The sequence below is a fragment of the Nannospalax galili genome, unplaced genomic scaffold (assembly GCF_000622305.1).
Source record: "Nannospalax galili isolate Female #2095 unplaced genomic scaffold, S.galili_v1.0 scaffold169, whole genome shotgun sequence".
In the NCBI taxonomy this organism is placed as follows: domain Eukaryota; kingdom Metazoa; phylum Chordata; class Mammalia; order Rodentia; family Spalacidae; genus Nannospalax; species Nannospalax galili.
The window spans coordinates 2,524,907-2,539,242 of NW_008360327.1; the positions used below are offsets into that span (position 1 = coordinate 2,524,907).

General features: G+C 40.4%; 1 protein-coding gene across 11 annotated transcripts in view; it reads left to right on the forward strand.

Moving 5' to 3' along the window:
* The window catches only part of Pias2 (protein inhibitor of activated STAT 2), a 145,375-nt gene that overhangs the window by 62,503 nt on the left and 68,536 nt on the right, over positions 1-14,336 (forward strand). For all 11 annotated transcript variants that reach the window (XR_001872265.2, XM_008825903.2, XM_029560109.1 and 8 more), the window contains 3 exons: positions 3,222-3,272; positions 3,391-3,481; positions 12,549-12,683. Coding sequence is in view for 10 of the 11 variants with exons in the window: in XM_008825903.2 (XP_008824125.1) it covers positions 3,222-3,272; positions 3,391-3,481; positions 12,549-12,683 (277 nt within the window). In the remaining variant the exon portion in view is untranslated. The remainder of the gene's footprint in view (positions 1-3,221; positions 3,273-3,390; positions 3,482-12,548; positions 12,684-14,336) is intronic.

Here is a 14,336-nt window from a genome sequence, read left to right on the forward strand (position 1 = left end):
ACAAGAAAGGCACTGAGTTGGTCTGGGTGAGAAGGGTCAGGAAGCAGTATTGGTTCCCCAGGTGTCTGGGGCCCCAAGCCTAGGAATGGCGCAGGGCCCAAACTAGGAGTATAGAGTGGTGGGGGGGATGGAAGGGTGAATGTGGCTTAGGGAGTCCCGGTTTGGCGGGCTGCGCTATAGACTTACCCCAAGAGGCCTGAGGATAGGAGAGTTAGCCGGTGGTGCAGGCCCAGGGAAGCAGAGAGAGGTGAGGGCTTGGCCAGGACCACAAGCAGTCCTCCTGGAGCCCAAGAAAGGGACTGAGTTCGTCTGGGTGAGAAGGATCAGGAAGCAGTATTGGTTCCCCAGGTGTCTGGGGCCCCAAGACTAGGAACGGCGCAGGGCCCAATCTAGGAGTATAGAAGGGCGGGGTAGGGGTGGGGGGGATGGAAGGGTGAATGTGGCTTAGGGAGTTCCAGCGGGGAGAGTTGCGCTATAGACTTAACCCAAGAGGCCTGAGGATGGTAGTCTGTTTGTTTTTTTGAGACAGGGTCTTATGTAGGCTCAGGCTGACCTGAAACTTGGCAGTAGCTGAGGATAACCTTAGACTTCTGATCTTCCTGCCTCTGTCTCCTAAGTGCTGGTATTGTAGGTATATATCACTATGCCAGGCAAGGATGATTTTTTTTTTTGAGATAGGGTCTCTAGCCACCGTGCCCAGCAAATGATACTCCTCCCCCTTCTTCCTCTTCTTCCCTCCTTCCCTCCCTCCCTCCCTCCCCTCCTCCTTCTCCTCCTGTGCCTCCTCCTCCATTTTCTACTAGTCACAAGTGGAGATATATTGGGGCTGTAGAAGAATAGTAGAATGATTATGTTTAAAAATCTCTTTGTGCCTGGGAATGGGAAAGGTCTATTGTCAAGGCCTGGGCACTGAGGACCACATGTGGAGTCAAGATCATAGCTGGCTATCAAGGAACGTGCGGAGTCCATTCTTGAGAATCAGTCCTCCTAAGACAAGAATTTGCAAATGGCAGAAACCTCCCCTGTCCCCAGCATTAAGTCCAACACAGAGGCAAAGCCATTGCTATGCACAATCTGGGTCCTTGGGGGGAGGGGTTTGTGGGGAATGCAACCCCTCAGGGAAGACTGAAACTGCTGTCCAACATCAGGAAGTCCTCCATCCTCCAATCTGCTCCACCATCAACCTACCACCAGAGGAATGTAGAACTGTAGCTTATGATTGGGGACCACAAGTCTGGCTCAAGGGAGGGGACCATAGCTCCAGCTCACAGGCATGGACTGCAACTCTAGGTTCACAGAAGGGGCTTACAGCTTCAGCTCATAGGAGGGGACCACAGCTTGAGACTCATGGGAAGGACCATAGTTCCAGTTACATGGGTTCCTACTATGTTCCCGTGTCTATCACTTCATCCATGTGATTATAGTTGTGTTTAAGAAAGGAGCATATTAGCTTCTGTGCAACAAATAGGCAACAGTACTGGTTCTCTTGACTATCTCACTAGAGGGATATTAGTATTAGAGAAAAACACTATTCACTTTCACTCCAGGAGACAGATGGATTGTTTATTTCTCATGAAGGGTCCTTTTTCAAGGATCCAGTTGATTATTTTTTTGTGTGCCTCCTGCTGTTCCATTGTGGACATGGACACACACACACACACACACGGCACATCTTGGCATCTTTTTACTGGATTCATCTTTTTTTTTGCGGGGGAGTCTTTTTGAACCGGGGTCTCCCTGTAGCCCCAGCTAGCCTGGAACTCACTATGTAGACCAGGCTGGCCTGGAACTCAGAGAGATCCATCTGTTTCTGCCTCCTGAGTGCTGGGGTAAAATGTATGCACCACCATGCCTGGCAATGGAGTCACCTTTTAAAGTTCTCCCACAACAGGTCGTGCCTGTGCTTATCTGCACTTAGTTCTGGCATCCATGGGGTGCTACCGGCACCTTGGCTTCTCCCCAGTTATTTTCTTTCTTAATTGTCAAGTCCTGAGTTCAGAGTTTTAAGATCAATATAGAAGGACCTAAGGTGAGGTCCTGTGTGATAACGTTCTTTTCCTGGGCCAGTGGCCCAGGGTATGCTCCAGTCCCTCATCTCTCTAAGAAGAAAAGCATATTGTGCATTATTACCAGCCTCAGTGCTGCTTCTCTATAGACTCCATTTTGAGTCTAGAAGTTCTAGAAATTATAAAAAGTTTTGTATCTGCAATTGTACACATAAGTATGAAGTTTCTGTTATGATGTTGAGTCTATAGGTACTGGTTCTATATTAGAATCACACAGCTATTAAAAACTGTGAGACTTACAGCTGGGTGTGGTGGTGCACACCTGTAGTCCTAGCACTTGGGAGGCAGAGGCAGGTGTTTCTCTGTGAGTTCAAGGCCAGCCTGGTCTACATAGTGAGTTCTAGGACAGCTAGGGCTACAGGGAGACCCTGTCTCAAAAAAACCCAAAAAACCGTAAGACTAACTCAAACCAATAAGAATTACCTGGTGAGTATAACTTCATATTAAACAAAAAGTCTTTGAGTGATTATAGAATGTTCAGCTAAGATTAAAAACACTAAATGTATAGATTAGTTTATTAAACTCCTTCAGCACTTAGAATGCTCCTTTACATGTTAATCAAATTTGTTAATAATAACAAAAATAAATTTAAATAAATGTTGTATCATCAAAGTTCCTGTAAACTGAAAATACCTTAAGACTGGCATAAAGAATGACTAAAAGTTTAGTAAGTGGATGTTATCATTTCTGCACTATTTTGTTTGGTAGATTAGTGTCACTTTTATAATTGCTTAAATGTTTTTAATTTTTGTGTGTGCCTGTTTCTGCAGTCACCTGTGCGGGTATGCTCACTCCATTCTTGCATATGTGGAGACCAGAGATCAGTGTCAGATGTCTTCTCTATAGCTTTCAGTGTTACTCTTTGAAACGGGGTCTTTGTGAACCTGAATCTTGCTGTTTCAGCTAACCTGGCTGACCAGCAGTCTTTGAGATTCTCCTATCTCTGCAAGTTGTACACCATCCCACCCCAACAACAGCACTGGGGTCATAGTCGCTCACTGTCACACAGTGCCCAGCTTTACCATGGGTGCTGTGGATCTGACCACAGGTCCTCATGCTTGTTGAGCAAGCATTTTACCCACTGTATGTCCTCAGCTCCTGTTCTTTAAATTTTTATTGTGCTTTCTTAACCTGTTTTCTTTTTCTTGTCAACAGAGATTTTTTGCCAGGTGGTAGGAGAGATTATACAGTCCAAGTTCAGCTGCGGTAAGTTTGAAATTCTTGTCATGATTTCATACTTGGTATATGCATGTGGTCCTGAGTTTTAAAACATAAACACGTTTTGGCACACTAACTTTTTTTTTTTTTTTTTTTTTAAATATAGACTTTGCCTGGCAGAGACAAGTTGCCCTCAAGAAGATAACTATCCCAATAGTCTATGTATAAAAGTAAATGGAAAACTCTTTCCTTTGCCTGTAAGTTGCTTTCTATTCACCAGAATTTTGTGTAAGTTTAGTATAAACATTGACAAGGTGTAGTAACAGTGACAGCTTAGTACCAATGAATAATTCTAGCCAGGTTAAATACTGTTTTCCTATAGAGAAATTCATGACTCTTTAGAGAAATAAGTGGCTTACTTTAGGCCAAGGGGAGACAGAAAAGATTTTGAATATGAAACATTTTATTCTAGAATTCAAGGAAGTTCTGCATGACTCTTGGGATCCCATTAAACAGCTGAATTTGGGCACTTAAGCATATAGAACATCATATTGTGAATATATGAATTAGCTGGGCTTGGCCCATGGATTATATGGAGGAAAGCAGAGCAACTAAAAGGGGCTAGCCACAGAATCCAGGGTTCTAAGCTTGGGCCTTTATGATGCACATACCATTGGGTCCAGGGAGCACATTAATATTTGGTTGGAAACCTGTTGTTTAAGTGAGCAATATTTGAGCTGGTTGGCAACCTATTGTTTAACAGGGAGGAGAAACTTAAACTCTGTCTCCTGGAATATATACAGTGTGGACATAAACAACCTGTTTCTGGCCTAATAGAACTGGGATCTTCAAATCCTTAGGTCTTAAAACTTATATTGTTGAACTGTACTATATTATTCATTGAGGCCTGAAACACATAAGATTGGTACAGTTCTGTAAAATGCCAGCAATACTATAATAAGGGAGAGCCTAGCCTGTTTGTCAGGCACTGTAAAGCAGAAGTTTATTGGTTGTAATTGGAGTGCTCAGTGACTCCCAACAGTATGCCAAGTTGCCATTTTGGCAAAACATACACCTTTGCAGCTATTAGAGACAAGGAAGCTGTTGTAACATTCCTGCTGAGCTTGAGACTTGGCTCTAGAATGCTTATATGAAGAATACCTTTGAGCAGCTGGACAAGTCATACAGTGCAGTCTATGACTCTAGGTTATTTCAGAACCAACTACTTATAACTGAGCCCAAATGTCAGTGACTCAGGCTACCCACTGTAGTCAAAGGGATCTGACTTACCTTAGTTGGGTATTTCGTTTGTCTCATTCCTGGGTTATGGGCTTAGAAATTTGAAAATTACTTTCCACTTGAAATTTAAAAATTTTTTTAAAATATTTATTTTTAATGTGTTTTTTTGTATGTGGTGTATATGTGGACGTGTGTGGCCATGGTGAGCATATGGAATGAGGTCAGATGACAACTTTGTGGGAGTCAGTTCTCTCTATCTGTCTTTAGGTGGGTTCTGGGGATCAAACTCATGTCACCGGTCTTCTCTGGCAAGCTCCTTTATCTGCTGAGCCATCTCATTCACCTGTCCCAAGAATTTTACAGAGCTCAAGCACTTCTGCAACACTGTCACACTTCTAGAAAGATGTCTGAGATACTATAGTCTGAAACAGTTCTCTGAAGACAAAAGGGAAAATTAACTGGTACATATGGTCAGGGAGAATTGCTTGCCTTACATGATCTTGTAAATGTTCAAAAGCCACATGGGCTGTGCATAGTGGCACATACTTGTGATCCTAGCATGCAGAAGGCTGAGGCAGGAGGATATTAGGTCAAGGCCAGCCTGGACTACCTAAAGAATTTATAGAGTAGCCTCGGCTACATTGTGAAACTGTCTCAAAAACCAGATGGGACATTTTCTCATGTTTCTGGCTTTCAGCAAGAATTACAAGAGCTGTCTTTTATTTGGGTGTATTACACAAACGTCTGAACCAGGTGAGGAAGCACCTTTGCTTTGAGTTGAACAATGCCAGTGGGTGACTGGATATGTGATAAAGGAAGCCTGGTGAAACCATACATTACAGAATGTTCTGTGTATACTTTTTATGATTTTTTTTTCACACCCATTTTTCTCTGCTGAGTATGTACTAAGATTCTCTTGACTGTCATTGCTCTTTATCTCACTACTTGAACAATACAACTGTGGAGGCTTTGTTCATGTCCACAGACTCAACCTTGAATACCTATCCAGTGTTGGGATTTGTCCGAAATGTGTGAGGTTCTTTCTAAACGCTTTCACATTGTTAGAAGAAACTATGGTAGCTATACGTGTGTATACATACAAGTTCACAAAACACTGAAATAGGCTGTCAGTGTCATGCTTCTTAATGTATGATCTACAACTGTACTGTGACAGCTCTTTATTTGTCACTCTTCCAGTCCTTTTGAGACAAAGAAAATTATAATAGTTGTACTTCCTCTGTGGTATTGTTATAGACAATCACTGTGGATTTCTGCCCTAAAGCAACAGGTAACCCTTAAATACTTAACACTAGGCTGTTTGTGAGGATATAGGTTGCTATATAAAGCATCTTTTGTCTCATGAGTCTCACACTCACCTCTTGAACCAAGAGCAATTATGGAGAAAAGGAAATAGGAGGATTGAGAGAAAGGCAAAGACCTATTTCAAAGCCGGAAGACAACAGTGAGGACTTGCCTTTTGCCTCAATTCCACAAAGAGTCTTTTCACTTCAAACTCATGCAAACTTTTTTCTTGTTTTATTGAGACAGGGACTGGCAATGTAGCCCCGGCTGACCTGTAACTTACCAGGCTGTCCTTGTAATGATCCTTCTTCCTGTGTTTCCTGAGTGCTGACAGTATAGGTGTGCACCACCATACTCAGCTGAATTCCATGAGATGTTATGGACCAGATGACATAAGTTCACATGCAGCTGATGGAAAACTTCTTTATTTTTTGTCTTTTTGAGATAGGGTCTCCCTGTAGCCACAGCTGGCCTAGAACTTGCTTATGGAAACCAGTCTAGCCTCAATCTTATAGAGATCTGCCTCCCAAGTATGGGGATTAAAGGCATGCATCACCACACCCAGCCCATGAAAAACTTACTAAACCACCTTTTGGTCCATAGTTGCCATTCATGCAGGCTTTATTTGCATATAGCAGGATTCTGAGGTTCATGACAATCATGTATGTTAAAGCCTCAGAATAAGAAAGCTACAGTTGACCTTTAGAGTTTATATTGAGCTCTGTGTAGTCTATGGGTCCTTACAATTGTGTGTTACAATTGTAAAAAGCACTTACACACTACAAAGAAGTTAGACTATGGTTCTTGCCCGTGATCCCTTTACTGAACAACAAACCTTGCAGGGATAATCCTATTAAGATTATGGAATTTCACATTAGAGGTCTGAGAATAATTAAATTTGTTTTTGACCTGCAACTCTGTTGTAATATCCAGACATTGTGGATCCAATGCAGTTGGCTACTATATGGTATATAAATGGAATAGGAAATGGTACTAATTGCTTTGACAGCAGTGTGTCCCTGGACCCCTAAGTATCAAATAATGATGAAAACAGCTTACTCGCATTTTTATCGACTTCAAAATGATTAATTTAGTGCTGTTGAGGGGGAAATGTGTATATATGTAGTGTATGTTCATGTGTGCATTGTGTGTTCATGTGTCTGAGTTGGGTCCACGTGTATGAGAATGTATGTGGAGGCCTAAAGTTAATGTTGGGTGTCTTTGTTCACTCTCAACTTTATCGAGGCAGAGTCTCTCATTGAACCTGGAGCTCACCAATTCGGCTTGCCCCAGGGGTTCCATCTGTACCTCATGAGTATTGGCATTACAGGCTGCTGCCATATCTGCCAGACTTTTTCCTGTGTTCTAGAGATCAGAACTCCTGTCTTCATACTTGAGTGACAAATGCTTTATCCACTGAGCCATCTCCCCAGCCCACAAGTTTTATTTTTAAAATTGTGTTTATATATATGTGTGTGTATGTGTATAGTGTATCTGTGTGTGTGTGTGTGTGTGTGTGTGTGTGTGTTTGTAGTCCAGAGGTTGACCTTGGGGTACCATTTTCTCTGTTACTCTCCACCTTATTTTGAGACCAGGGTCTCTTACTAAAACTGGAGCTCACTTCTTGTCTTAGTTTCTTTTCCTCCTGTTATAAAATATGCTGACAAAAGCAACTTAAGGAAAAAGGGTTTATTTTGGATTGCAGTTTAAGGTTTTCATCCAACATGGCAGGGACAGCAAAGTGGCAGGTACCTGAAACTGTAACAGAGAGAGGTGAATGCCTATCTGCTGCTCAGCTCCCTTTCTCTACTTTAACGTAGTTCAGGATCCCAGCCAGTAAATGGTGCCACCCATATTACATGGGTCTTCCCACCTCAGTTAACACCATCAAGATGATTCTCCCACAGGCATGCCCAGAGAAATTTCTCCTAGGTACCTCTAGATTCTATCAGGTTGACAGTTGATACTCTCATACCAGTTGACTAGATGGCTGTCTGACCAGTGTAGGCTCTAGGGATCTGATCCATCTGTTTCTGTCCTTTATCACTAGGGTTATATATATGACCACCAGGCCTTGCTTTTTATTTTTTTATTTTGTTTATTTTTTTGGTCTTTTGGAGACAGGGTCTCCCTGTAGCCCCAGCTGGCCTGGAACTCACTATGTAGACCACACTGGCCTTGAATTCACAGAGATCCACCTGTCTCCTTCCTCTGCTTCCCAAGTGCTGGGATTAAAGACATGCACCACCAAGCCCAGTTCAGGCCTTGCTTTTTAAATGGGTGCTGGGGATCCAAACTCAGGTCCTTATGCCTACACATCAGATATTTTACCTACTCAGCCATTTCCCAGCCTAGGGTGATTTGTTTTAGGAAATGCCTTCCTGCATCTATTTTCCAAGTTCTCTTGATTCAGGGAAGACTGTAAAGAGCTCATAGCTGGGGCTTGCAGGGTGATAGTCACATGGAGGCTATCAACCGATTGTAACTCCAGTTCCAGGGGAATCCAACATCATGCTCTTGTGGTCTTCTGGGCACTGCATGTCACAGGGTACTTACATGCAGGGAGAATACTCACACATAAAATTAAGATAAATAAATTTGTAAAATATGGAAAGTTGTTGAGAAATGTGAAGGCTTAACAGTTTTACACAATTCTGAATGACTTTTTGAGATAGGTAATCATGTAGCCCATTCTGGCTTCAAATTTACTATGTAGTTGTCTCCACCACCAAAGTGTTAGATTACAAGTGGGCCCCCCTGCCTGGCACTAAAGATAACCTCTTAATAACCAGATCTTGGACAGTTGTGTAGAGGACATGCAATTGATTAGAAGAAAAATACAGTTTAATAGGTAATGCATGATTTTGAGTGAAGTCAGTCAATACAAATTGGATATAGATTGAAACTACTTTAAGATAGCTGGCCATTTGTACATAGTGCACACCTGCAGTCTCATTTCTTAAGAGGCACAAGGAATGATGTGAGTTCAAGGCTATCTGGGGCTATATAGTAAGACCTTGTTTCAGAACAAAAACTTTAGGTGATTAGGACTAATACCATATATGATACTGAAGTTACTTGACACTTCTATGTTTTTAGACAGGATCTCACTATGTAGCTCTGGCCATCCTGGAACCTGTAGATGGAACTAATATAGACCAAGCTGTCCTTGAACTCACAGAGATCTGCCTGCCTCTGCCTCCTATGTGCTGGAATTAAAGGTGTGTGCCACCATGCCTGGCTTTTATTTTAATAGTTGATACAGAGTCTTGCTCTGTAGCCCAGATTAGCCTCCAACTCATAATCTCACTTGAGTTTCCTAAGACCTGGAATTAAAGGTATGTGCTACCTAATCTAGCAAAACTTTTTTTTTTGCTGGTGCTTGTGATTTGGACCCATGAACTTTGTTGATGCTAGCAAGTGGTGTACGTCAGTTTTAATACTCTTTAATACATTTACTCTTGCTTTCCTTACTCTTAATTGTTCTCTTCCACACTGTCAAAGTGCCTTAGGACTCAAGTTCCAATTTACAGAGTTGACATTTAACAAAGTTATGGGTTATTTTGACCATTTTTTGCAGACCTTGAGTCACTGGTTTTATTTGGTAAACTTGCCATTTGGTAAACCAAAAGTAGAATTATTTTTTAGGCCCCAAATAGACCAAAACAAAATTTTGCATTGATAATTACTTAAATACTGGTATTGATATTTCTCTTTGTTGCTCATGAAGTATTTGTGTGTGTGTGTGTGTGTTTGCATGTGTACTTGTGTTGCGTGCACATGGGTATATATGCCTGTAGAGGTTAGAGCAGGAAATTGGATGTGTTCTTCTACATTCTCCCCCCCTTACTGACTTGAGAGGAGGTTTCGCTGAACTGGAGGCTGTTTTGCCCAGGCAGACTGGCTGGCCAGCAAGCTCTCAGGATCTGCTTGGCTCTGCTTTCCACTCCTGGGCTTACAGTCCTGCTTAGCCATGCTTAGTTATTTACTCAGGTGCTATTGATTTGAATTTGGGTCCTCATTGCAGAGTAAACTGTTAGTGAGTCATCTCCCAAACCCCTTCTGGAGTCTTTACAAGAGCACTTTTTTTTTTAGTTATCCTACCCTTACTGTGTTTTACCTGGATCAATTTAATATATATGCCCTTCTAATTCACACACACACCACTCCCATTCCCATATTATAATACATATTCTTTGTGCAAGTGGTTTTGATGTTTAGAATTTTGCTGCCAGTTGTAGATTACAAATTATCATATGGCTTCTCACTGAATAATAACTGTCTTTTCCCTTATGGGGCAGTGAAGGATGTTCCCAAGTTGTAATCAACTTGGGTGTATTCCTTAGCTCAGCTTGTATACCAATGCTGAATTTCACTGTATGGTATATAATTCAATGTTTTGAAAATCTAGAAGGGTCTTAACATTTGCTGATGGTCAGATGACAGCTGTGATATGTTTCCATTGCCTACATTTGTACAACCTTGATGCTATTCCCCTGGCATGAATCTGACTGTTGTCTGAAAGCCTTTCACCTATAATTCTTAGAACTGTATTAGCATTAGCACATGCTGTTACAGTTGTCAATGACTTGTGAGGAAATTGGGGAGGTCTTAGTGGAATGAGTGTAGTTTTCAGATATTCTTTATATATTTAAAGCTCTTCCTTGTATATAGAAGAAAAAATTATTATTATTTTTTTGTCTTTTTGCTCCCTGTAGCCCCAGCTGTCCTGGAACTCACTGTGTAGACCAAGCTGGCCTCGAACTCACAAAGATCTGCCTGCCTCTGCCTCCCAAGTGCTGGGACTACAGGCGTGCGCCACCACACCCGGCTTAAAATGAATTTTTCTGTATGAAACTGTGTATTTTAATAATGAAATGGAGATTTTTTTTTTTTTTGGTCTTTTTGAGACAGAGTCTCCCTGTAGCTCCAGCTGTCCTGGAACTCACTATGTAGACCAGGCTAGCCTTGAACTCACAGAGAACCGCCTGCCTCTGCCTCTGGAGTGCTGGGATTAAAGGCATGTGCCACCACACCCGGCTGTATATAGAAGAAAAATGTGATTGAGTGAAAAGTGGTTCAGAAGCGTCTTCTGTCAAAAAAGAATATACATTGTTAGTTCATTGTGTTTATATTTCCTTGTTTTATGTACAAAAATAAGTAATGATACAATGAGTTGTATCATTAACTTTTAGGAAAACACTAAGTGGTACATTAGTAAATTACATTAATTGCCATACACTGTGAAATGTGGTGTCTGTTTTTCAATACGTAGGTGTCCTAGTTTTGTTTCTTCATTGCTGTGACGAAATACTCTGACCACTACAAACTTGGGGAGGAAAGGGTTTATTTAGCTTATATATCCCAGGTCATAGTTCACCTGGGAGCCCAGGGTAGGAACTCAGGGCAGGAACCTGGAAGCAGGAACTGGAGCACAGGCCATGGAGGAACTCTGCCTACTAGCTTGCTCCCCTGGCCCCTGCTCAGCCTGCTTTCTTATGCAACACAGGCCCACCTGCCCAGGGGTGGCACCACCCACAGTGGGCTGGGCCCTCCCACATCACTCATCAAGAAGATGCCCCTCAGACATGGCCACAGGCCAGCCCAATAGAGGCAGTTCCCCAATTGAGGCTCCCTCAACCCAGGTGTGTCAAGTTGACACTAAAGCTATCCAGAACAGTAGATGTTACTGCATTTTAAGAAATCTTAATTTTCTAAAATACTTATTTTCCTTTTGAAAATCACAGCCTTTGGGTAATTGAGAATTGTATATAGTATGAGTAAAAACAGAGTATGTTTCATATTTAAAGCAAAGTCAAGCCTATTTAATAGCAACTGAAATAGTGATTTTTGTTTGTTAACTTAATCTGCTTTTTTTTTTAAAAAAAAGGATTATTTTAGGGGCTGGAGAGATAGCTCAGCGGTTAAGAACACTGACTGTTCTTGCAGAAAAAATGGCAGCTAACAACTGGCCCTAACTCCAGTTCCAGGGGATCTGACAGCCTCTTCTGTCTTCCACAGGCATTGCACAACACAGGTGCACTTAATTTACATGCAGGCATAACACTCATACATGTAAAATAAAAATAATTTTTTTTTTAAAAACAGGATTATTTTATTTATGTCATGTGTATATGTCTGTCATGTGCCTGTGGGTACCTGCAGAGGCCAGAAGAGGGTGTTGGATCCAGGGAAGATGGTTATAGATGGTTGTGATCCACACTAGGAATTGAACTCAGGTCTTCTGAAAGAGCAGCAAGTGCTCTTAACTGTTGAGCCATCTCTCCCAGCCCCTTTACCCTCTTTTTTAAAAATCAGTTTTTCATTCACTCAGAGATGAGGCAATGGAAAGCATTTTTAAACTCAACATTTTAATAAACTTTTCAAAGTTCATTAACAAATTCTTATTTTTGTACTTCCAAAGACTGTTCTCTGTTCTTTCCTACTTGGTATGTGAATGAACTGCGAATGGGACCTCCTTAAGATGAGTCATTCCATAGGTTTCACTTTATCTGTGAAGCTTGATTTTCTGTAAAAAGATTTGTAGCCAGTATGACAGGATATCAACATTAAATTTTTTTTTTGTCTTTTTTAAGAGGTGGCACACGCCTTTAATCTCAACATTAATTTTAATGGCATGATCTGGAATTTTTTTCCTAGTGTATATGATTTCTAAAATAAAAATAGCAATGTAAATTAGGCAGGAGGGGAGGTGTTTTTAAAATCTTGAAGAAAATGTTTAAGCCCTATAGAGCATTTAAAATAATTTTTCAATGGTTTTAGGGCTATGCACCACCGCCTAAAAATGGGATTGAACAGAAGCGCCCTGGACGCCCCTTGAATATTACATCTTTAGTTCGATTGTCTTCAGCTGTGCCAAATCAGATTTCCATTTCTTGGGCATCTGAAATTGGAAAGGTAAGGGTTCTCTTCTATGGGTAGCATGAGAGTGATTCCACTGGGAGCTGACTTATTTTGCTTTTTTTAGGCTACTAGATTCATGTTAGCTTTTTATTGATGTGATAAAATACTGACAGATGCAGCTTATTTGGGCTCATAGTTGAAGGTGATGAGAGGCCATCAAGGGGTAAAGCATAGTGGCCAGCAACTGCTTGCTCTACCTCACAGTGGGCCAGGAACTAAAGAACAAAGAGGAAGCAGACCTGGGCTATGAAACCTTAGGTCTGTCTCAGGTGACCTCTCTCCTTAGAGTTCCTACTTCCTAAAGGTTGTACAATCTCTTCAAACAGTTCTGCCTACTGGAGACCAAGTCTTCAAACACATGAGCCTGTGAGGGATATTTCCCATTGAAACCATAGATCTCAATTTCTTTCAGTTTTCTGATTGTAATCTCTGAAAAACTATAGGTTTCAATTCACTGATACTAGTGTGTAGATTCTTAAGGTTTCATGAGTTTTGTTTTCATTTTATGGGGAAAGAAATGTGTATGCTTATATCTTAAGATAATGGTTTAATTATAACTTTGTGTATTTAAGTAGTATTTTCATTAACTGAAATCCCTGAGTCTTTATGAAGAGGATAAAAAAATAGTTTATCAGTCCTTGTGGAAATGGTTAAATATATTCATGTTGTGATTAAAAATATTCTTGCCTTTAAATAACCAGTTGTTCAAATAACATATGAGCATCTGACAAAAATAAAAATATTCAGTTAGAATTATTTTATATCTTCAAGTTGGTGAATATGACTTTCACTGGTGCTGTTTCCTTGTGTTAGTTATGAGATACTAACTAAAACAACAGCAAATTTATATTGAATTAGTTGTTTATATAAAAATTAATGGGAAATTTCCTGAATATTAGCTGTTGTGTTGCTGTTGCTTGGGAATAAAAATTAGTATTTCTGTTTTTTGAACAAAAGTTGTGGCATGTGTTTATAGTAGGATTTTTTTTTGTTTTCTTTTAAAAATGTAGATCTGGGAATAACAATTTTTGAATAAGTTATAGTCATTGAAGATGTATCAATTTTACCATATAATTGGAATAATAGTTTCTTTGTAGTTAAATTGATTAATAGACTTAAAATTTGTGCAGTCTTTTGGATTTTTAGAAACTTAAAAAGTATATTTAAAAGTATTTAGAAATAGTTGATTTGCAATTACTAAATGTATTTTGTTGGAACTGGAGAGATGGCTCACTGATTAAGAGCACTAACTATTCTTGCAGAGGACTCAGGTTCAGTTCCCAGCACTCACATGGCAGTTCAAACCATCAACAACTCCAGTTCCAAATGATCCAATGCCCTTTGCTAGCCCCTGAGGGTACTATCTGCACTTGGTGGATTTATACACATGCATACACATAAAAATATAATCTTTTTTCAAAAAAGGGATGAAATTTGGGTAGCATTAACTTAAAAAATGTATTTTGTTCACAGAAATGGCAAAATACACAGAAATGGCAAAATAGAGTTATTTTAGCACTTGTACTTCTATACCAGCTAAGGAAGGTTTCTATGTGTTCCCATCTAAGAGGCATAGAATTGGATACAAGATTTCCTAGCCTTTATTTTTTAATTATAAAAATTTATTTTTATTTGTATGTTTATGTG